Below are 23,573 nucleotides of genomic sequence, written 5' to 3'. Positions count from 1 at the left end.
AGGGCAGATACCAATGGGAGTCCCTACTCGTAGCACAGGTGGGTCAGTGGGGATTGGCTGCCATCAAGAGATAGACCTAAAACTAGGTCCACTTCCCTGGATTCTTCTCTCATACGAGGTAACATCTTAAGTCATGTGGTTAAGGTAAGAAGTTTTATACTTTCAGAACCCAGGAAAAGATGCACAGCTTCTGTTGGGAGAGTGTAAGTAAAACCCACGCGCCTTTGGGAAAGGAACAGGAAAATCTCCTGCTGCACAACCCAAAAAATAATTCACTATTTCTAGATAAGAAACAGAAACAAAAGCCATTTGTCCCTGCAGAAGGGACAGAAAAAAGGCCAGCCAAACCTAGGTTCCTGCATCAATAGAAAGCAAAGATCTAATACTGGGACATAGGCTAGAAATTCTCTGTTGTCAAAACCCTAACAACACATACAAGGCAGAATTTCTCTGCCATGAGGGACTGAGACACAGATATTAACAAAGTCCCAACCTCAGAGACCAAGAACACAAAGAATGCTTAAAACTGAAGCATATCCAGGGGTGCCTGGGTGGCTCAGTCGATTAAGTGTCTGACTCTTGATTTCAGCTCAGATCTTGATCTTGGCGTCATTAGTTCAAGCCCCACATTGGGCTCCAAGCTGGGCATGGAGTCTACTTTAAAAAAAAAAAAAAAAAGAAAAAGACTGAAGTCTTTCTAGCAGAACCAAAAACAAATCCACTCTTACCCTCAACCAGCTAGATATTAGTAACAAGCAAGACAGGGAGACAATGATGACAGAGTCCTTCTGTGACCTAGCAATGCAGGGACTATTGAAAGCTGAAAGTGAGAAACATCGATTAAAACCCCTCCAGCAACCCAGGTCCCATGCCGAGGACAAAGAAACTGTATTCCATCTACGGCTGGAGTAATCAGAAAGGATGCATTGAAGTAACTATAGCATTAACAAAACCCAGTGCCTGCTCAACAACTGACAAGATTAACTACCCGTACTAACTACTTTACAGAAAAAGTAAGCCCATTGTTGGATAGAAGTATTTACCTCAGCCTCTATTGTACTGTGATATCTAAACATGCAATAAAAAAGACATACACAAAAAGCAAGAAAAACAAACCACTGTCAAGAGACAAAGCAATATAAAGCATAGAGAGATGATTCACTTGTTGAAATTACCAGAAAGTGACTTTAAAATAACTATGACTGTGGGGCGCCTGGGTGGCTCAGTGGGTTAATAAGCCTCTGACTTCGGTTCAGGTCATGATCTCACGGTTCATGAGTCTGAGCCCCACGTCCGGCTCTGTGCTGACAGCTTGGAGCCTGGAGCCTGCTTCAGATTCTGTTTCCCTCTCTCTCTGCGCCTCCCATGCTCACGTTCTACGTCTCTCTCTCAAAAATAAATAAAAATTAAAAAAAAAAAAACACTAAAATAACTATGACTGAAATGTTATACAATGGATAAAGTGATCAAATTGCATTAAGAGATTAGGAACTGTGCACAGAGTACATTAAAAATGGTAGAGGGGAACCTGGGTGGCTCAGTTGGTTAAGCGACTGACTCTTGATGTCAGCTCAGGTCATGATCTCATGGTTTCTGAGATCCAGCCCAGGACCAGGCTCTGTGCTGACAGTGCAGGGCTTGCTTGGGCTTCTCTCTCTTCCTCTCTCTCTGCCCCTCCCCTATTCTCTCTCTCTCTCAAAATAAACAAACAAACAAACAAACAAACAAAGAAAACAAAATAGTTTAAAAATGATCCATGATCCCAAGATCATGGAATCAAGGTTTGCCTCGATATCTGCACTGGGTGTGAAGCCTGTTTAGGATTCTCCCTCCCGCTCCTTCTGGCAGTTCCCCACTTGTGCAGGTGTATGCACATGCTCTCTCTCAAATAAAAAAAAACAAAAAAAAAACTGATAGAAATAAAAGTTACTGTCAAAACAATAATCTGTTTGACAGGCTAATGAATAGATTGCAAACAAATGAAAAAGTAATGAACTTGATGATAGGTCAATAGAAATTATCCAACTGAAAACACAAAAATGGGAAAAAAAGTTAAAAACAAAACAGAACATGCATAAACTGTGGAAATGAATTAAATGGTCTTAAAGGTAACAGAGTGCAAGAAAAAGAACCCAACAGAAGAATTTAAAACTTGGTGGCTGAGAATTTTCCGTAGTTAATAAAAGATAAAAAAAACATGTCCAAGAAGCTCAGAGAACCCCATGCAAATGACATAAATAATTAGAAAATAATACACACACACCCACACACACACAAAAATTGCCAAAAAACAAAGGTAATATATTTTTAAATTTTAATTTCCAATTTTTCATCACTAGAATATAAAAACACCATTAATTTTGTACAGTGACTTATTATCCCGTCATCTTGCTGAATTCACTAATTAGTTCTAACAGCTTTTCTGGGTAAATTATTTATTATATGACCATACCTTTTAGAAATAAAGACATTTTTATTTCTTTATATCTGACTCCATTCCTCTTATTCTCTTTGTCTTACTATATTGCCTAGTACCTGTAGCAAAATGCTGAAAAGAAATGGTCAGAGTGAGCATCCATTTCTTCATTCCTATTTAGGGAGGGAAAAAAATCCATGATACGTAGTTTATATATTTTTACAGTTGTCAGTTTTGCACACTGAAGACACAAAATTTTTAAAATATCTGAAGAATCTGCAATTATTAAAAATGGATAATACACTACGATGAAGTACAGTTTATCTCAGGAATACAAATTTGGTTTAACATTTAAATTGGTCAGGGGAGGAGTTAAGATGGTGGTGTACTAGGCAGACCCTGGAAGTCTCGTCCCCGGAACACAGCTACATCAACATCAAATCATTTTGAACAGCTAGGAAATCAATCTGCAGATTAAGTGAAGATTCTGTATAACATCAAGGAGAGAATGTGGCAGGTATGCGGTGCGGAGAGGGGAACGGGGAGAGAGAAAAGCCACAATGCTGCAGGAGGTGGGAGGCCTTTTCACCGAGAGGAGAGAGAGTAGGTTGTTGGGTTTGCGCAAGAAAAGCACTCCTCCAAAACCACTGATGGGGGAATCAAGAGGAACTGACTATCCCAAGTTTCTGCAACAGTGGAGCTGAAATTCTGAGTTTCTGGAAGTTTGTGCCATTCGCTGGAGTAGATCTGGGTGGGCAGCAGTGCTTCTGGGGAGAAAGACGGGAAGACTGGGAATGGACAGCATGATGGGGGGATCCCCTGGGTCACAATGGGAGAGAAAGTTCCCCTTCCTGGAGTATATTTGGAAGACTGTATATTGCCTCTACAAGGACAAAAGACCTGGCTGGCACCTTTAAGCAAACTTCCTATGACAGAGACAGAAGTGTGCACAGAAGGTGGTTAAAGTGCTCACAGCTTTTTGCTGTGCTTCTCTCTAACCTCCATGGGACTGCCCAGCCAAGGGACTACTTTCTGCAACAGGATGGCACCAGGCACATGACCGCAAGGAGGAGCAAGTCCATGCCCTGTTGCGTCCTTTAAGATTTGGAGTTTTGGGGTGCCCGGGTGGCTCAGTTAAGCATCCAACTTCGTCTCAGATCGTGATCTCGCAGTCCGTGAGTTTAAGCCCTGTATTGGGCTCTGTGCTGACAGCTCAGAGCCTGGATCCTGCTCCAGACTCTGTGACTCCCCCTCTCTCTCTGCCCCTTCTGAGCTCATGCTCTCTCTTTCTCAAAAATAAATAAATATTTAAAAATTTGTTTAATTAAAAAAAGTAAGAAGATTTGCAATTTTGAATCTCAGTTCTGTGCCAAAGATGAAACACAGGAGAGCTAGATGCTGGGCATGTCCACGGCCCAGGCATAGAAGGGTTGAGGGCAGGGATCTGATGGAAGCCTGGGACACAGAAGGGGAGAATGTACACTTGTGAGGGCTTCCTGAACAGCAGCAGGTGCAAGCTTTCCTTCCCAGGGACCAGAGAGCAGGTGAAGCCATCTTTTCCCACCCACCAGCATGGTCAGACTTCAGCAAGCAACACAGTGCTGCCAGTAGAGGCTGGAGCCACATACATCAAAACTCACTTTTCTGTGCCCTATAGGGAAATCTTTACAAGAGCCGGTCTGATTGTTAGCGCAGCTGGCCTCTCCCCCAGAGGACCAATAAAGGACCCCCACATGCACCAAGTCTACTGATCATAGAGTGCTCCAAAGTGTCAGCTTCAGTTCTGGTGGAAATAAGATCAGGCTTTTTTTCTTTCTTTTCTTTTTCAATCAGGATTATAATTTCTTTGTTCATTTGTTTTTTGTTTGTTTCTTTCCTTTTCTCTTTTTTTTGGATCTTTTTTTTTTTTTTTTTTTTTGCTTTCTTTTTCTGTGGAATCTGTTTTTTTTTTTTTTTTGTCCATTTTCTTTTTGTTTGTCTGTTTTTGTTGTTGTTGTTATTGTTATTCTTTTTCCTGCTCTAGTTTTTGTAGAAGACTTTTCTTTCCTTTTTTTAATCAGGCTTATTATAACAAACGAATCAAAGCACACCTTGTTAATGGTGCAAACACTCCCCACTACAAGCAAAGAGGAACTCTGCAAAGGACTGACCTGGGGAAAAGAACAGCCAAATCACAATAGCAGAGTGCACAGGGCATATACCAGAAACACTTCTTAAAGCGCCAGGCCCTGGACAGTGTATATCCCCCTTCTTAATATAGCATTACACTCAGGAGCAGAAAACAAAACAAGTTTTTATATACCATGTAAAAGACAGAAACCTAGACAAAATGTTAAGACAGAAGAATTCTATTCCCAAGAAAGATCAGAAAGAAACTAAAACCAAGGATTTGCCTAAAACAGATATAAGTGATATACCTGAACAAGAATTTAGAACAATAGTGATAAGACCACCAGCTAGTTGAAAAAAATCATAGAAGACTCCAGAGAAACCCTTGCAGTAGAGATAAAAGACCTAAAAACTACTCGGGCTGAAATAAAAATGCTATAACTGAGATGCAAATCCTACTGGATATAATTACAATGAGAATGGAAGATGCAGAGAATCAGATAGGTAAATAGAAGATAAAATTATGGAAAAGAACCAAGCTAAAAAGGAGAGGTCAAGAAAAAAGTGACTCTCTAAAATGCAGTAAGATTTGTATCATAGGAGTCCCAGAAGAAGAGCTGGAAAAAGGGATAGAAAGTTTATTTGACCAAATTATGGCTTAGAACTTCCATAATCTGGGGAAGAAAACAGGCATTATTCAAGTATAAGAGGCAAAGAGAACTCCCCTTGAAATCAACAAAAACAGGTCAACACCAAAACATACATTATAGTGAAACTTAGAAAATAAAAAGATAGGGGCTCCTGGGTGGCTCAGTCGGTTAAGCGTCCGACTTCAGCTCAGGTCACGATCTCACGGTCCATGAGTTCGAGCCCCGCATTGGGCTCTGGGCTGATGGCTCAGAGCCTGGAGCCTGCTTCTGATTCTGTGTCTCCCCCTCTCTCTCTGCCCCTCCCCTGTTCATGCTCTGTCTCTCTCTGTCTCAAAAATAAATAAACGTTAAAAAAAAAAAAGAAAATAAAAAAATAAAGAGAGAACTGTGAAAGTAGCTGGGGACAAAAGGTCCTTAACAGACAAAGGTAGACACACATAAGGTGAGCAGCAGACCTATCCACAGAAGCTTGTCAAACCAGAAGGGAGTAGCATGATACACATAACATGCTAAAGGGGAAAAATATGCAGCCAAAAGAATACTTTATCCAGCAACGATATCATTGAGAATAGGAGGAGAGATAAGGAGTTTCTAAGACAAGCAAAAACTAAAGTTCTTGAACACTAAACCAGCTCTGCAAGGATTATTAAAGGGGACCCTTGGAGCGGGAAAGAGACCAAAAGCAACAAAGACTAGAAAAGAACAGAGACAATCTATAGGCACAGTGACTTTACAGGGAATACAAAAGCACTAAATTCATATCTATCAATAATTATTCTGAATATAAATGGACTAAATTCTCCAATCAAAAGACACAGCATATCAGAATGGACAAAAACAACAAGACCCAACTATATGCGCTTACAAGAGACTTATTTTACACCCAAAGACACCTTCAAATTGAAAGTGGGGGGGGGGAATGGAGAACCATTTATCATGCTAATGGATATCAAAAGAAAGCTGGAGTAACCATACTTAGACAAACTAGATTTTGAACAAAAGACTATATAAGAGATGAAGAAGGGCACTATGTCATAATAAAGGGGTATATCCAACCAGAAGATCTAACAATTGTAAATACTTATGCCCCTAAACTGAAAGCAGCCAAATGTATAAATGAATTAATAACAAAGAAATTCATCGATAATCACATAATAGCAGGGGATTTTAACACCCCACTTACAGCAATGGACAGATCATCTAAGGAGATCAACAAGCAAATAATGGCTTTGAATGACACACTGGACCAGATGGACTTAACATACATTCACAACATTTCACCCTAAAGCAGCAGAATACAAACTCTTTTTAAGTGCACATATTCTCCAGAATAGATTCACACTGGGTCACAAATCAGGCTTCAACCAGTACAAAAAGACTGAGATCATATCAGGCATATTTTCAGACCACAACGCTATGAAACTTGAAGTCACTCATGAGAAAAAATTTGGAAAGACCACCAATACATGGAGGTTAAAGAACATCTTATTAAAGAATGAATGAGTTAACCCAGAAAATTAAAGAAGAAATTAAAAAATACATGAAAGCCAAAGAAAATGAAAACATGACAGTCTAAAACATTTGGGATGCAGCAAAGGTGGTCCTAAGAGGGAAGTATATAGCAATTCGGGCCTTCCTCAAAAAGGAAGCAAAGTCTCAAATACACAACCTAGCCTTACACCTAAAGGATCTGGAAAAATAATGGTAAATGAAGCCCAAAACCAGTAGAAATAGGGAAATAATAAAATTTAGAGCTGAAACAAATCACATAGGAATAATTAAAAAAAAAAAAGGTAGAACAGATAGATAAAACTAATAGCTGGTTCTTGAACAGAACCATAACCAGTAAAGAAATTCAATCAGTAATCAAAAATCTCCCAACAGACAAGAGTCCAGGGCCAGATGACTTCCCAGGGGAATTCTACCAAACATTTAAAAAAATAATACCTATTTTTTCAAAACCATTCTAAAAAACAGAAACAGAAGGAAAACTTCCAAACTCATTCTATGAGGCCAGTATTTCCTTGATTCTAAAACCAAAGAAGTCACTAAAAAGGAGAATTACAGACCAATATCCCTGATGTACATCAAAACAAAATTCTCTACAAGATACTAGCAAGTCCAAGAGTACATTAAAAGAATTATCATAAATCAATGCCATATATTAATAAAAGAAACGATAACCAAATGATCCTCTCAATAGATGCAGAAAAAGCATTTGACAAAATACAGCATCCTTTTATTCGTAAACACCCTCAAGAAAACAGGGATAAAAGGAATGTATCTCAACATCATAAAGGCCATAATAGAAAGACTAACAACTACTCTCATCCTCAGTGGGGAAATCCTGAGAGCTTTCTCCCTAACGTCAGGAACAAGAAAGGGCCATCCACTCTCACCAGTGTTGTTCAACATAGTACTAGAAATCCTAACCTCAGCTATCAGACAACAAAAAGAAAAGGCATTCAAACTGGCAAGGAAGAAGTCAAACTCTCACTCTCTGCAGATGACTTGATCCTTTATCTGGAAAACCTGAAAGACTCCACCAAAAAATTGCCAGAACTGATACACGAATTCAGCAAAGTGGCAGGATACAAAATCAATGTGAGAAAATTTGCTGCATTTTATACACCAATAATGAAGCAGCAGAAGGAGAAATTAAGGAATTGATCCCATTTACAACTGCACCAAAAACCTTAAGACTAGGAATAAATCCAACCAAAGAGGTAAAAGATCTGTACTCTGAAAACTATAGAATACTTATGAAAGAAACTGAAGATGACACAAAGAAATGGAAGAAGATTCCAAGCTTATGAATCAGAAGAGCAAATATTGTTAAAATGTCTATACTACTGAAAGCATTCTACACATTCAGTGCAATCCCCAGTGTAAAATACCAGTGCAAATCCCCAGTGCAAAATACCACCAGCATTTTTCACATAGCTAGAGCAAACAATCCTAAAATTTGTATGGAACCAGAGAAGAACCTGAATAAGCAAAGTTATGTTGAAAAAGAAAACCAAAGCTGAAGGCATCACAATTCCAGACTTCAAGTTACATCACAAAGCTGTAGTCATCAAGACACTATAACACTGGCACAAAAACAGACACAGAGGTCCACGGAACAGAATAGAAAACCCGGAAATACACCCACATCTATATGGTCAACTCATCTTCGACAAAGCAGGAAAGAATATCCAATGGGAAAGATAGTCTCTTCAACAAATAGTGTTGGGAAAACTGGACAGCAACATGCAAAGGAATGAAATTAAACCACTTTCTTATACCACACGCTAAAATAAATTCAAAATGGATCAAAGACCTAAATGTGAGACGGGAAACCATCAAAATCCTACAGGAGAGCACAGGCAACCATCTTTTTGACCAGAGCTGTAGCAACTTCTTACTAGACACATCTCCAGAGGCCAGGAAAACAAAAGCAAACATGAACTAGTGGGACTTCACCAGGATAAAAAGTTTCTGCACAGCTAGGAAACAATCCATAAAACTAAAAGTCAGCCTAGAGAATGGGAGAAGATATTTGCAAATGACATTATCTAGTAAAGAATTAGTATCCAAAACCTATAAAGAGCTTATCAAACACCCCAAAAAAGCCAAAAAATCCAGTAAAGAAATAGGCAGAAGACATGAATACTTCTCCGAAGAAGACATACAAATGGCTAACAGCCACATGAAAAAATGCTCAACATCACTCATCATCAAGAAAATACAAATCAAAACTACAATGAGATACCACCTCACAACTATTGGAATGGCTAAAATTAATAACTCAAATCAAGAGATACTGGCAAAGATGTGGGAAAAGGGGAACCTGCTTACCTGTTGCTGGGAATGCAAACTGGCGCAGGCACTCTGGAATACAGTATGGAGGTTCCTCAGAAAGTTAAAGCTAGAACCACGCTATGGTCCAAAATTTACACTACTAGGTATTTATCTAAAGGATACAAAAATACTGATTTGAAGGGGCATATGCACCCCAATATTTATAGCAGCACTATAAACAATAGTCACATTATGGAAAGAGACTCAATGTCCATCAACTGATAAATGGATAAAGAAGATCTGGTAAATACATACAATGAAATATTACCCAGCCATTAAAAAGAATGAAATCTTGCCACTGCAAGGACATGAATGGAACTAGAGTATATTATGCCAAATGAAGCAAGTCAGTTAGAGAAAGACAAATATCATAATTTCACTCATATGTGTGTGGCATTTAGGAGACTAAACAGATTAACGTAGGGGAAGGGAAGGAAAATAAAATTAAGATAAAAATAGGGAGAGGCAAACCATAAGAGACTCTTAACTAAGGAGAACAAACTGAGGGGTGCTGGAGGGGAAGTAGGAGGGAGGATGGGCTAAACGGGCTAAGGAAGGCACTTGTAGGGATGAGCACTGGGTGTTATCTGTAAGTGATGAATAACTAAATTCTATTCCTGAAACCAATACTACACTGTATGTAACTAACTGGAATTACATATAATCAAAATAATTTACCGTATTAACAGAGTAAAGGAAAAATGCTGATTATCTCAACAGATGCAACAGCATATGTTCAATATTTATATCATGAAAACTGTAATACCTTAATGACAGAATCAAAGACTTGGAGAGATATGGTGTATATAGGTAGGACAACTCAGTATTGTTAAGATCTCAATTCTTCCCAATTTGACCTATAGATCCAATAAAATCCTAATCAGAATCCCAGCTGTTTTTTTGTTTTTTTTTTTTTGTAGGAATTGACAAGGTGGTTCTAAAATGTATAAGGAAATAAATATTCCAGAATCACCAAAAACATTTTGAGTAAGACAAATTTGGAGGACTCACTCCACCTGACTTCATGACTCATTATAAAGCTACAGGAACCAAAACTGTATGTTTTTGGTATAAGGCAGACACAGACACCAGTGGAGTAAAAAGCCCAGAAATACACAACACAACTACAGTCAAATGATATTTGGACAACAGTGTCAAAGTAATTGCACAGCAACTGAAATCTTACACAACTTCAGAAAATAGTTTGGCATTTTCCTATAATGTTAAATATACAACTGCCATCTCAGTCAGCAATTTCATTCTTGGTATTTACCCAAGAGAGATAAAAACAAATATACATGAAGACTTGTACTCAAATGTTCATGGCAGCTTTGTTTATATTAGCACAAATGAAAAAAAAACAAAAACAAAGACAAAAAACAAATGTCTACCAATGGGTGAATAAACAGCAATACATCTGCTAAGTGAAATACTACTAAGCAACCAAAAGTAATGAATCTGGATGATAAAATAACCTGGATGAATCTCAAAAATAACGAGTTAAGCAAATGAAACTATATCAAAGGAGTATATACAGAATTCCATTCACATGAACTTAAAAAAAAAAAGACAAATTTAATGTGTGGTGGGTGACACAAAGGAAGTTAACGGTTGTCTTACATTGGTGGGGCAAAATTAAATGTGCAATGACACAAGGGAACATTGTAGAATTACATAATTGTTACAGATCTTGACAGTAGTGTGGGTGTGGGGGGGGGGCATGGGTATATAAATTTGTCCAAATTCATCAAAATGTATACTTAAAATGTATACATTTTACTTACCTATAAATAAAACTTCTGTACAGGTGACAAAAGGCCCTTGCATCACCCCTAATAGTTATCGCAGTCCCAGAATACAGTTTACTCAGAAGACTTTTAAAAATACGATGTAAAAAACAGGAAGAAACAAAGGAAACAGTATGAACCATGAAGCCTGCACTATATAGACCCAGAAAAAGCCTCGGTAATACTTATAAAAATTTAAATTGCTTCAAAACTAAAATCAAAATCTTTTAAGTTTTATTTTGCTTGAGTTACCCAAAACAAATAACATGGAAAGTTAAACAGAAACCCCAAGAGTAATCTAAATCAATACTATAAAATAGACTTTGTTCTAGTAGACACATATACTTAAATGTACAGAATGACTTAACTCTGAGTTTAAAGAGTAAATCATCATGGCTCAATTGGACTAAATCACAAATTTCAAAGAAATTCAAAAAGGTATTCATGCAAACCAAAATTGTTTTTTTTTGTTCATTGCTTTAACTTTCATGAGATTGAACTCATCTTACCTTACAAGAGAATCACTTCGTTTATCAGCTCTAACAAGGAGGACAACTTTCCATCTATGGAAGGCTCCTGGAGCACCAGTGCGTTTCAGCTCTTCACGCCATCTTTTAGGTGCAGATTGCATTTGAGGCGAATAATGAGAGTCTTTTTCAATTTTATAGCCCCATTCATAAGTTGTTTCATCAAGCCATCTGCCACTTTTGGCACTATGAATTATGTAGTCCTTAGTTAGTACCCACTTTCCTAGAAAGCAAATCAAGTGTCAATCACAAAATAATTTTGGTTCTAATGAATGGTAAACAATAAGGACTAAATATCAAATAAAGTTTGACCTTTTTCAACATGAGACCTTTAGGCTATGTTGCCAACACGATCTTTGAATTATGTTTGTTTCCCCAAATTTTTGGTAGAGGGTTACAATGTCACTGAACATTGTATGTAATTTTTCCCACAATAATTCTAAGTCTAAAAACATTACTGAAGAAAATACAAACCCAAGGCTTAATAAAATACATGTGGTATTACTTAAATTATGTCTACTATTACTATTCACCAATTTGGCTGAGATTTATATTTTTCCTCCTATACTAATAACTTTTGCAATGATGTTTACAGCAATGTTACACTTTGTAAAAGAAATTTACAAACACTCTTGCACCTTCTTTAACTGGGCATCAATAACTGTTTTCAACAGCATGCACAGTATAGGTTTTCATTTTCAGATATAAAAATAAATCCAAGTATCCTTTTGGTGAGTTATTCTAAAAAATAATAAATTCACTGGCATTATAATTTTTTTCTGAAAATTAGTGGACTGATGACATGCCAGATCAATCACAGTAAAAGAAACAATAAAAGGAACATCAAGGATGACAAAGATAGAAGGGAGGACACTAAATCCCAAGTTGGACTTATGGAATTTAAAATCTTAGAAAAACAAAACAGCATGATCACTGTTTCATAGCATGGGTGGGAACAGAGGCAGTAGAAGGAGAACAAAGTCTCTTTTCAAGGACAGATCAAAGAAAACTTGACTAGACCAGTTCACTGAAGCTTCAAGAAAAGCTTTTTTTTTTTTTTTTTGGTATTTTGTGCCTATCTTTTTTGTTAATTTTTTTTTTTTTCTGACATAAAACATTTATGTAAGACACTAAGTCTTTGGTAAAGTTAAGGATTTCTGCCTCTTTGATACATTTTCGTATGTTACAAAGTTTTCCTTAGAAAAATAAAACAAAAAAATATTATAACATATTTTCAGAAAAATATCAGGAAAAACCACATTTATTTGATATAATAAGCATACTATCTTTTGGTGATGAAGGTACTTCTTTTTTCACATGAAGATTTTCATTCAAGGAGGAAAGTAGTTAATTTACCTGCTGCACAAGCTGCTAAAAACTTTTCACTTTTACACAAGCGTTCAGCTATAAGATGTGTACAATTTTTGTATTTCTGGAAGAAAAAAATCCAAGTGAAGAAACGTTACTAAGGTAAGATTTCCTTTATAGCACATTTATTTTATTCTTATAATATCAGGAGGACATTTTATCATTCTTAGGCCAATATTATTTTTCAATTCTATTTTAAATAGTTGGTAAGTTTCTGTACTCACCTCACTCTTAATAAAAGTGCAATCTAGTTTTAAAAGCAATTTGCCTAGAGCTTCCTTTTCTTCCATCTTAAATCCCGTCATCTGGATGATATGCTTTGGAGCACCATCTTCCATCTAACATATATACACATAAAGATAAAATATGTTAAAGATATTATTCACAGGATTGACATTATTTTTTTAACTATGAGTGCAAAAATAAAAAAAATAAAACTTAAACATAAAAAGAATTAAACATCTAAGGCTATATTGTCAATACCACTGTTAAGATTGCTTATGTTCAATAGAAATTGGTTTATAAAGTTATCTTCTCAAAATACAACTGTAAATAGATTTTTTTTTCTATCTTGAACACTGAAAGTTTCCATCAGAACATCACTTGACACTAAAACACTGATGAATGAATACAATTCTTCAGAAGGGGATATTTAAACAATATTAGTATAATAATACTAGCTTCGTTTTAAAAGCACTCTTTTTGTTAAGGTCTTATGCAACAAGTACAATATGGACAATGAAACCTAATCTTACCTTATAACAATTTTTAAGGTGCTTATGGATATATATTGAGAGTATGTGTAAGTAAGTAGAGATGATAAAACTTATGGTCCCACATCATTTACACCAAGTAACTTAGTATATCAGGTACATATAATGAACCTGGATTCTATTCCCAATATACATTTCTTAACTCTGCTATATGTTAGTTTCATCACCTACAAAATAAACTGAAAAAAAAATCAGTTTTCAAGTTTATTTTATTTTATTTATTTTTTTTATGTTTATTTATTTTTGAGAGAGAGAGAGACAGAGCAGGGGAGGGGCAGAGAGAGAGGGAGACACAGAATCTGAAGCAGGCTCCAGGCTCTGAGCCATCAGCACAGAGCCCGACGTGGGGCTCGAACTCACCAACTGTGAGGTCATGACCTGGGCCGAAGTCGGATGCTTAACCAACTGAGCCACTCAGGTGCCCCTTAATCTACATTTTAATAGGAACCTTAATTTTAATAGGAACCTTAATCTATATTTAATAGGAACCTTAATCTACATTTAAATGTTATTCATAAAACATTTTGTTTTTGAAGAGGCACATTTATTAAGCAAAAAAGATTACACCTCACTGTATTTTTATTTTTTTTAATGTTTTTTTAAAAAAGTTAATTTACTTATTTTGAGAGAGAGAGAGAGAGAGAACAAGCAGGGAAGGGTCAGGGAGAGAGAGGATCCCAGGCAGGCTCCGTGCTGCCAGCACTGAGACCAATGTGGGGCTTGAACTCAGAAACTCTGAGACCTTAGCTGAGATCAAGAGTCAGATGCTTTACCTGCTGAGACACTCAGGCGCCCTCACAGTATTTTTAATTAGAATACAGAATTTTGTTTGTTTACATGACATCAGAACTTCAGAACTAGATAGTATCATATAGAAAATCTACTTTCTCTTTATAGATGAAGAAAGCAGGGACTAGAGAAATTGGTAATTTTTCATTTCTCTAACAATTATGTCACTATGGCTCTAAATTAGTGTTTAATTAATGCCATAGAGCAAAAGCAGCTGACCCTTTAAAGCAATTAAAAGGAAACTGAAAAATTATACCTGTTTGAGGCCGGGAATAGTAACAGACAGCTGGTGACAAGTGTTACATAGAACAAGACGAGTATAAAGACAAGTGTTCTTTATAGAAAGTCTACTGTCAAAGACCAAACATATATAGGTACTAAATATATATGAACTATACATACATATACGTATTTAAGTAAAAGTTGAGATTCATTCTTGAGTAAAACCTGAAAGAAAGTCTCACTGTGAACAATTAAAAGCACTATTCAGGGTTATGAGTGAAGCTTCATTTTCTTTGCTTAAGGTTTCTAAGAGGAAGAACTTCAGCTGGAAATAAGCCTGGTTTCTCTCTACCCTTCATCACTCCTTGCTTTGGGAGGAGAAGTTACCTGAGAGAACTAACTGGATATGCATGCTTTGCTGGACCATCCTCTTGCAAAGACAAGTTCCTATTAATGCTTTCTGACATGTCCCAAGAAACTGCCAGTAGTAATCCTGCAGTGTGGTGGGTAAATGAATTCTGAGATTATGTATTAAGAAGCACACTTGAGTTACACAAAGCTAACTCTTCCAAACCAATTTTTAATCAGTAAAAAAGCTGGTATTTTGGCCCCAAAATAATGAATTTTCTTATTTCTCTAGTGGCTCCAAAAGAGGGAAAGGGATGTAATGCATTAACCCTTTAAAATCCTAAAAATCAAGATACTTAACATAAAGAATGTGTCTCTAAGGATAAGGTTCCTCAATGAAACATTTTTTTTAAAGTTAAAAGGTTCTGGTACAAAATTATAAAATGCACAAAACAGGGCTTGTTATATGAAAAACCACTCATGAAAACCAACACTAAGTAAATTATAAGTGGCTTCTTGCAGAAGGAACTCCTTATAAATCTCTTTAACCATGTTTATGGGATATATGACATAGCTGCTGAGTGATAATATCCACTTATATAGACTGGTAATATATAACAACTTTGCAAAGAATATGCTCTGTTGCTTGAAACAATGACTCAATTTGATGCAGAACACATTAACACATGTAGAACAAAGCCACAAGTGGATTACAAGGCATATGACCACAAGTAGGGAGAAATGCTGCTTCTATTAATTCTATGGACATAAATAAATCCTTCAGGCAAATTTCCTTTAAAAACTGATAGGTCCTCCTTGAAAAAGAAAGCAAAGCTGGAGCCTTCACAGTTCCAGACTTAAGTTATATTACAAAGCTGTAGTGATCAAAACAGTATAGTACTGGCATAAAAATAGACACATCAGTGGAACAGACTAGAAAGTCAGAAATGAATCAACAAATATATGGTCAACTAATCTCTGACAAACCAGGAAAGAATATCCAATGGGAAAAAGATGGTCACTTCAACAAATGATGCTGGGAAAACTGGACAGCAACATGCAAAAGAATGAAACCGGAACATTTTCTGACACAGGACACAATAATAAATTCAGCATGGATGAAAGACCTAAATGTGAGACCTGAAACTATAAAAACCCTAGAGGAGAACAGAGGCAGTAACCTTTTTCTAGATAGGTCTCCTGAGGCAAGGGACAAAAGCAAAAATAAGATATTGGGACTTCATCAAAATAAGCTTCTGCACAGAAAAGTAAACAATCAATAAAACTAAGGCAATTTAGGAACGGGAGAAGACATTTGCAAATGAAATATCTGATAAAGGGTCAGTATCCAAAATATATAAAGAATTTATAGAACTCAACATGCAAAAAAACCCAAATAATCTAATTAGAAAATGGGCAGAAGACATGACAGACATTTTCCTAAAGAACACATCCAGATGGCCAAGAGACACATGAAAAGATGCTCAACATCACTGATCATTAAGGAAATACAAATCAAAACTATAAGATATCACCTCACACGGGACAGAATGGCTAAAATCAACAATATGAGAAACAACAGCTGTTGGTGAGGATGTGGAGAAAGCAGAACCCTCTTGCACTGTTGGTGAGAATGCAAACTGGTGCAGTCACTCTGGACAACAGTATAGAGGTTCCTCAAAAAGTAAAAAACAGACCTACCCTATGATCCAGCAATTGCAATAGTAGATATTTACCCGAAGAATAAAAAAATATATATAATTTTTTATTGGGGATAAATGTACCCCAATGTTTATAGCAGCATTGTCTATAATAGCCAAATTATGGAAACAGCCCAAGTGTACATAGACTGATGAATGGATAAAGATGTGGTATATATACAATGGAATATTACTCGGCCGTAAAAAAGAATGAAATCTTGCCATTTGTAACGACATAGGTGGAGCTAGAGAGGGCTATGCTAAGTGAAATAAGTCAGAGACCAACAAATATATGATTTCACTCATCGATGTAATTTAAGAAACAAAAATGAGCAAAGTAAAAAAAAAAAAAAAAAAAGAGAGAGAGAGAGAGAGGGAGGCATACCAAAAAACAGACTCTTAACTATACAGAGCAAAATGATGGTTACCACAGGGGAAAGGAGTGGGGGATGGATTAAATAGGTGATAGGGAATAAGGAGCGCACCTGTGATGAACATCAGGTGTTGTAAGGAAGTGCTAAATCATTATACCATACACCTGAAACCAATATTACACTGTGTTAACTGAAATTTAAATAAAAACATTAAAAAAGAATTAAAAAAGAATTAAAAAACAAGCAAAAAAGAAAATGGTAGGTCCTTTAAGAAATACTAGGTAAGTGGGGTGTCCAGGTGGCTCAGTTGGTTGAGTGGCCAACTTCGGCTCAGGTCATGATCTCACGGTCCGTGAGTTCGAGCCCCGCGTTGAGCTCTGTGCTGGCAGCTTGAAGCCTGGAGCCTGGTTTGGATTCTGCGCCTCCCCTGCTTGTGGTCTCTCTGTCTCTCAAAAATAAATAGATGTTAAAAAAAAAAAAAACTAAAAAAGAAATACTAGGTAAGTGAAATTCAACATACCAGTGAAGATCATCTTGGTATTTTCTTTTTTTTTTTTTTTAATGTTTATTTTAGAAAGAGAGAGAGAGAAAGAGCAGGGGAAGGGCAGAGAGGGAGACACAAAATCCCAAGCAGGCTCCAGGTTCTGAGCTGTCAGGGCAGAACCAGGCACAGGGCTCTAACTCATGGACCAAGAGAGCATGACGTGAGCCAAAGTCAGATGCTTAACCAACTGAGCCACTCAGGTGCCCCCCAAAGAATAATAAAAAAGAATTAAAACAAACAATAAGAAAATGGTAGGTCCTTTAACAAATATTAGGTGAGATTCAAAATACTGGTGAAGATCATCTCGGTATTCTAGTGGAAAAGCAATCTAACTTTTTATATTTCTTGAGAGCCACTTTTATCAGAGGAACACAAGTGTTTTAGTCATATTTATATTACCTACTACATTTATTTTGTTTATGTATTTTAAAGATTCAAAAAGCTATTTAGTAGGCTATTCGAAGAAATGTTGCCAAGAGAGGCTGATTAGCTTTAAAAACCTAAAATTTTGCTCATCTGGCTTTTCTAAAATATTGACACATATAGACTGTTAAATAATCAGAATATACATACAGAAAGCAATGAATACAAAATCACTGTAACATTATTATCCAGAATGTTCTATTTAAAGATTGTCCTTGAAATTTTATTCTTCTGCTTCCTGAGAACTAGATGTTATATAGAACTACAAGGGGGAAAAATTATACTATATTCCTCTTTTCGATCAAGTTAATTAATAGCTATTCTATAATTGGAATGTTTATTATTATTATTTTTAATGTTTATGTAGAGAAAGAGACAGCATGCAAGTTGGGGAGAAGGGCAGAGAAGAGAGAGAGAATCCCAAGCAAGCTCCACACTCCGCATGGAGCCAGACGCTGGGCTCCACGCCACGACCATCAGATCATCACCAGGGCCAAAATCAAGAGTCCAGTGCTCTACTGACGGAGTCACCCAGGGGCCCCGGAATGTTTATGATTATTGGCATTTTCGCACATTTTGATGTATAAATTATTAAATGACTTGGATGTGCATCATGCAAACTTTTCATCTTAAATCATACTTTCTTTGCAGTGGAATAAATACATCCATTTTGTATATTTAACAGCATTTTCTATCACAGCAAGAGTCCACACTAAAATGAAAACAGGACCAACTACTTAATAGAAATCAGGAAAGCTCTTTTAAAGCAATTTCTTTCCTCTGAAAAACAATTAAAAATGAAACTGAAACTAAACAAGCAAGAAGAAGGGAAATGTGAAATAACAGCATGTCCTGATTCAAACATTATGCAAATACTAATGTTAAAAAACAAATAAAAATACAGGGCACTTATTTACAAGTTTATCAGAAAAACTGGGCTATTAGCTAAACTTTCACAGAAGTGTGAATCCTAGCGATGGCACAAACTAACTAGCACAATTTTTTAAAAACAAATTCCAGGGGCACCAGGGTGGCTCAGTCGATGGAGTATCCAGACTCAATTTTGGCTCAGGTCATGGTCTCATGGGGTTTGTTAGTTCCAGCCCCCCATCAGGCTCCACACTGACAACACAGAGCCTGCTTGGAATTCTCTCTCCCCTCTTTTTCTCTCTCCCCCCCTCCCTCCTTCTCTCTCTCTGAAAATAAATAAACATTAAAAAAAAAATAAAAATAAATTCCATTAACCTAATCGAGTAGCATCCTATTAGCAAGTGTTCTAGTTTAAGTAACAGTTTACAATAGATTTAGCAATGCTTTTTAATACTATAATCCTATGACAAACTTATGGGCTGGATCACTGATATAATTCATACAGATACATGAAAAAATTGATATTTGTATACATAGAAAAAGACATTTATAGATACATGAGTAGTGTTATTTATATTTATTTAATCAGTGGTTTAATGATTCTTCCTATGACCCTGCAGGATCAAGAAAACAAGAAACAACAGCCTGACATGCCAATAAGCCCAAAGAGAGGGTTATATAATACTGGTTTAATAACTACTAATGACTCAAACAATTCAAAGTCCTTATAAGAAGGGTCAAGTTTTATGTGGGTGATATGTTCTGGGGTACGGAGGATCAAGGGCTAACTGCCAGATGTCTTCCAGCGCAAGAAAGTAAGCAAACATTCTGCAATATAATTCTATCATTGGTATTTCTAAGGAAATGATAGCTTTTTCTAGAACTTGTAGGGAGTGGTCCTGCAAGCATTCACACAGAAGCTACTATCCTAACACAACAAAAAGAAGAGAAAACAGAGAGCATTTATTTAAAGTTAAAGGTTTTATCTTTACCGTCAAAAAGTGAAAAATTACACACTAGATTCTTAGTTCCAAGAAAATACTTTTGTAATAATTTTTTTAAATAGTAAGTATTTAAAAAAATAGTTACTTACCTTGAACCATATAATACACACAACTAAGCAGATAATGATTGTGAACAGAGCTGGCATTTATGCAGAGAAAGCAACTGTCTCTGTGGTGTGGACTTTCCCAAAATATCTCCCACATGGGCCTATCCCTGATGCCTGAAATTCCTGTGCAGTTGGTGTTGGTTGGAAATGCAAATAAACCTATAGCACTCATCATAATTAAGAATATTTTATTATGTACTAGCTTCTTAGGGTCTATGAATTCTTTACAATGACACATAGCTAGAACATAACTGAAGAATATGACCGAGTGTATAGAAAAGAGAAGTCAGGGAGAAGTAGAGGCAGGAATACAGTTGAAAGCAAAGGTCTGGTTCAGGAGGGAGGATAAAAAACCAGGGTGTAAACCACTGAGTGAAAGAATAAAGTGCTGCAAAAAATGGGCAGGGATGCTCAACAAGGTTTGTGGTAGGAAAATAAGCATAAACGTCTGATCCTCTGATTACATTGATTTTATGATCAACCATAATGCATCCTTTAAGTTGTATGCTAATAATTAAGATAAAGGATTTACTTAAAAGTTTATGTATGTGAAAAAATAACATATATATATATAAACAAAACTGAGATGATATAATTCTGTATTTTAAGTTTTATTTAAAATATTATAATGTTCATTTTTCCATGCCAGTGAATATTCTTCATCCTTTCAAGGCAACAAGTAAGTAACTGAAAACTGAAAACTAAAGTTTCTTAATGTTATTCTAGCGAACTATTTTGATTTTAAACCTACCTCTCTTTTGACTTTAAATCTACTAAAGAAAATCACTTCTAAACTTCCCTTTTCTGGAAAGGATATACCAAGTCTTAAATACAATCAATATTGCTGCTTTGTCAAGAGTTTTAAGATTTTCACGGTTTCTCTTACCTAAAGCGTTTAACAGGGAAAGCAAATAAATGAAAAAGGGTCAAAGGGTTGGATATCTGTTTTAACCAGTATCACAAAAGGTATATACAAATCACTGTATTCATACTGAGTGAGTAGATTACTGTTTGGCTCTGAATGCAGTAACATCAAGTGAAATTTAGGAATTCTGTACCCTCTTGGCCTAAGAGCCAAATTAGGCCTTTTTTAATTTCATTCAGCTGGCCTTTGGAATTTTTTTCTTAAAGATGTAGTGTCCATTCCTGCCTCTTCCTTTAAAGATACAAAATATGTGTGCTTGTGTGTATTTGACTCCAGTGTGTATAGGTCTCCAGTGGTGAGACCTAAGGTATGCTCTTATTCCAATGGCATTACTTGGGAAAGGAGCAGTCATACTCAGTCTTTTTGACGGTAAATTTAGCAGAAGAGGGAGCAAGTGAAGTTGCAGCAGAATGACTCTGGTGAGGAAGAAATGGCAGGCTAAGAGGACTTACGGAGATATTCCATCTATCCAGTACCATACAAGGAACAAGTGCACTGGAGATGCTACTTTTATGGATAAAGCCACCCTTAAGGAAACAAGATGGACAAGAGGGGCCATGTTCAGGGAAAAAAAGAATGGATAGACCGTCTATGTTGGTTAGCTATGGGAGGTGAAAGTCAAACCTGCTTTAAGTACACTAGGAACTTTGTATTAATTACTTAGTAGAAGCATAAGACATAAAGTTAAACAAGCAAGAGTTCACTTTTAATGAGGACCTAACTATAGTCTGTATACTACATGTTAGTTCCTTCCCTTATTGACAATTTAAGTGCTGTTTACCCTTCTTATGCGGATGAGGATACTAGAGAATCTTAGCGATTAAGAAACTAGCTCAAGGGTACACAGCTAGCAAAATGGTGAAACCAAGGTTTGGTTCAAAGATCTGCCTGTTTCTGTTTCTAAACGCCTTTTCTACAATACCACGAACTTAAATTTCAGAATTTAGCCTAATACTTTTAACCACATTATAATTTTACAAATTAACCTATTTTTAGCTAGTATAAGAGAAAAATATACCGCAGGAAAAGGAATCTACTATGAGGGTGAGGAGATATTTAAATGAACAGTATTACTGAAAATATTTAAACATAATTAAAAAAATAACACTAATGTCTAAAGTTTCAATGCATTTCTAGGAACAATCTAAAGAGTGCCATTTTTTTATTACAAAAAGTAAATTTTCATTATTTTCTTTTCAAAATGGATCTCAGATGAATTAATTACTAGACTAATTCATATGGGCTTTTCTCCATCAAGAACAAGGAAACAGCCTATTTCAAAGTAATTTTGATACAAAGAAAGTAAAAACTAAGTCAACCTAAAAGTTTCAGGGAGGGGCACCTGGGTGGCTCAGTCCGTTAAGCATCTGACTTTGGCCCATGTTGCGCTCGCTCTGTGCTGACAACTGAGAGCCTGCTTCAGATTCTGTGTCTCCCTCTCTGCCTCTTGCCCACCTGTGCACGAGCGCTCTCTCTCTCTCTCTCTCTCTCTCTCTCTCTCAAAAATAAACATTAAAAAAAAGTTTCAGGGATATTTTGGGGCGCCTGGATGGCTCAGGTGGTTAAGTGTCCAACTCCTGGTTTCAGCTTATATCATGATTCGTAGTTCTTAAGTTGGAGCTCCACATCGGGCTCTGCACTGACAATATGGAGCCTGTCTGAGGGTCTCTCTCCCTCTCTCTGCCCTGCCCCCTGCTCATGCTCTCACTCTCTCAAAATCAGTAAACCTCTAAAAAATAACTTAAAAAAAGTTTCAGGGAGATTTTACTTTTAAGCAATAAGATGTCCTTAGAAGGTTAGAAAGAGTACACAATACATTGTGCAGGATACGTTTTCCATTAGCATATTTATGGACAATTACAAGAGTTACATATTTCATTATAGTTGTATTATTGAGAAAGAGGATTCTGTACTTTATTTAGGTTTTATTATTCACAGTCTATACGCAATTGTTCATTTTAAAAAGTGTTTACGCAATGAAAAGATTACCTTAGAATAAGAAAAATACTCTTTAGTTAATAAAGCTATACTATTGGTTAAAAAAAAAAAAAAAATTTCCATGAAAATTTTGGATACTATTATGAAGTCATAAGAAGTATGAATTTTGATGAAAGGTAGCCACATTTAACAACTGTTTCAAAGACTGTTTCACATGACTATGCTTTCTGCTTTAAGGAAGCAAGAAAATATTACATCATACAATTGAACCTAAGTCAACACGCAAAAAAAAAAAAATCGTTACTTAGAAAACAGATCTAAAAGGGGCTTATCTGCATTACTTGAAGGCTAATGGTCTTCACAGTAATTTATAACTTCAAGTGTTTAAAACATCCTGATTCATTTAAATTAACAATACTCTTTAAATCAAATATAATCAAGTTAGACATAAAAATACACCTCCAACATTCAACTTATGTACTGAACACCTGCAATACAGGTTATCAAAAGTTCCTAAAACGAGAACACCTTGCATATCAATAGATACTTCTAGGTACTGAGGCATAACTTAACATAAACCAAAAAGTTCACTAGGCACTCTGTCGTCACACGTCTACTGTAAATTCAATTTAAATGTTCATACCTAAAGTCTCAACGAAAAAAAAAAAATTGGGGAGGGGGACAGGATAGTCATTTGTCAAAAAAAGAGCTGGTGACGTCCAAAAATCAGGCTCCATCTAATTTCTGGGTCAAATCCTGACAGGAAGTATCTGAGACAAACCAAAAAAAATTTTTCTTCAATATTTAATCAGACACTTTGGAAGTGGGAGGAAATGTGAAAATGATTAGTCTTGTT

At 36.2% G+C, this 23,573-nt stretch overlaps 1 protein-coding gene across 3 annotated transcripts in view; it reads right to left on the bottom strand.

Moving 5' to 3' along the window:
- Positions 1-23,573, bottom strand: part of SLF1 (SMC5-SMC6 complex localization factor 1) — an 80,231-nt gene that overhangs the window by 55,892 nt on the left and 766 nt on the right. For 2 of the 3 annotated variants that reach the window (XM_045498086.1, XM_045498098.1), the window contains exons 1-4: positions 19,837-19,926; positions 12,925-13,038; positions 12,689-12,764; positions 11,315-11,555 (exon numbers count right to left, since the gene is read on the bottom strand). In XM_045498086.1, coding sequence (XP_045354042.1) covers positions 11,315-11,555; positions 12,689-12,764; positions 12,925-13,038; positions 19,837-19,893 — 488 coding nt within the window. In that variant the 5' untranslated portion in view covers positions 19,894-19,926. Of the gene's footprint in view, positions 1-11,314; positions 11,556-12,688; positions 12,765-12,924; positions 13,039-19,836; positions 19,927-23,573 lie in introns of those variants that run through there. The other variant, XM_045498092.1, reaches the window with a different exon arrangement.

This window comes from Leopardus geoffroyi, chromosome A1, assembly GCF_018350155.1.
Source record: "Leopardus geoffroyi isolate Oge1 chromosome A1, O.geoffroyi_Oge1_pat1.0, whole genome shotgun sequence".
Lineage (NCBI taxonomy): Eukaryota > Metazoa > Chordata > Mammalia > Carnivora > Felidae > Leopardus > Leopardus geoffroyi.
This window is presented reverse-complemented; position numbering and strand designations above follow the sequence as displayed.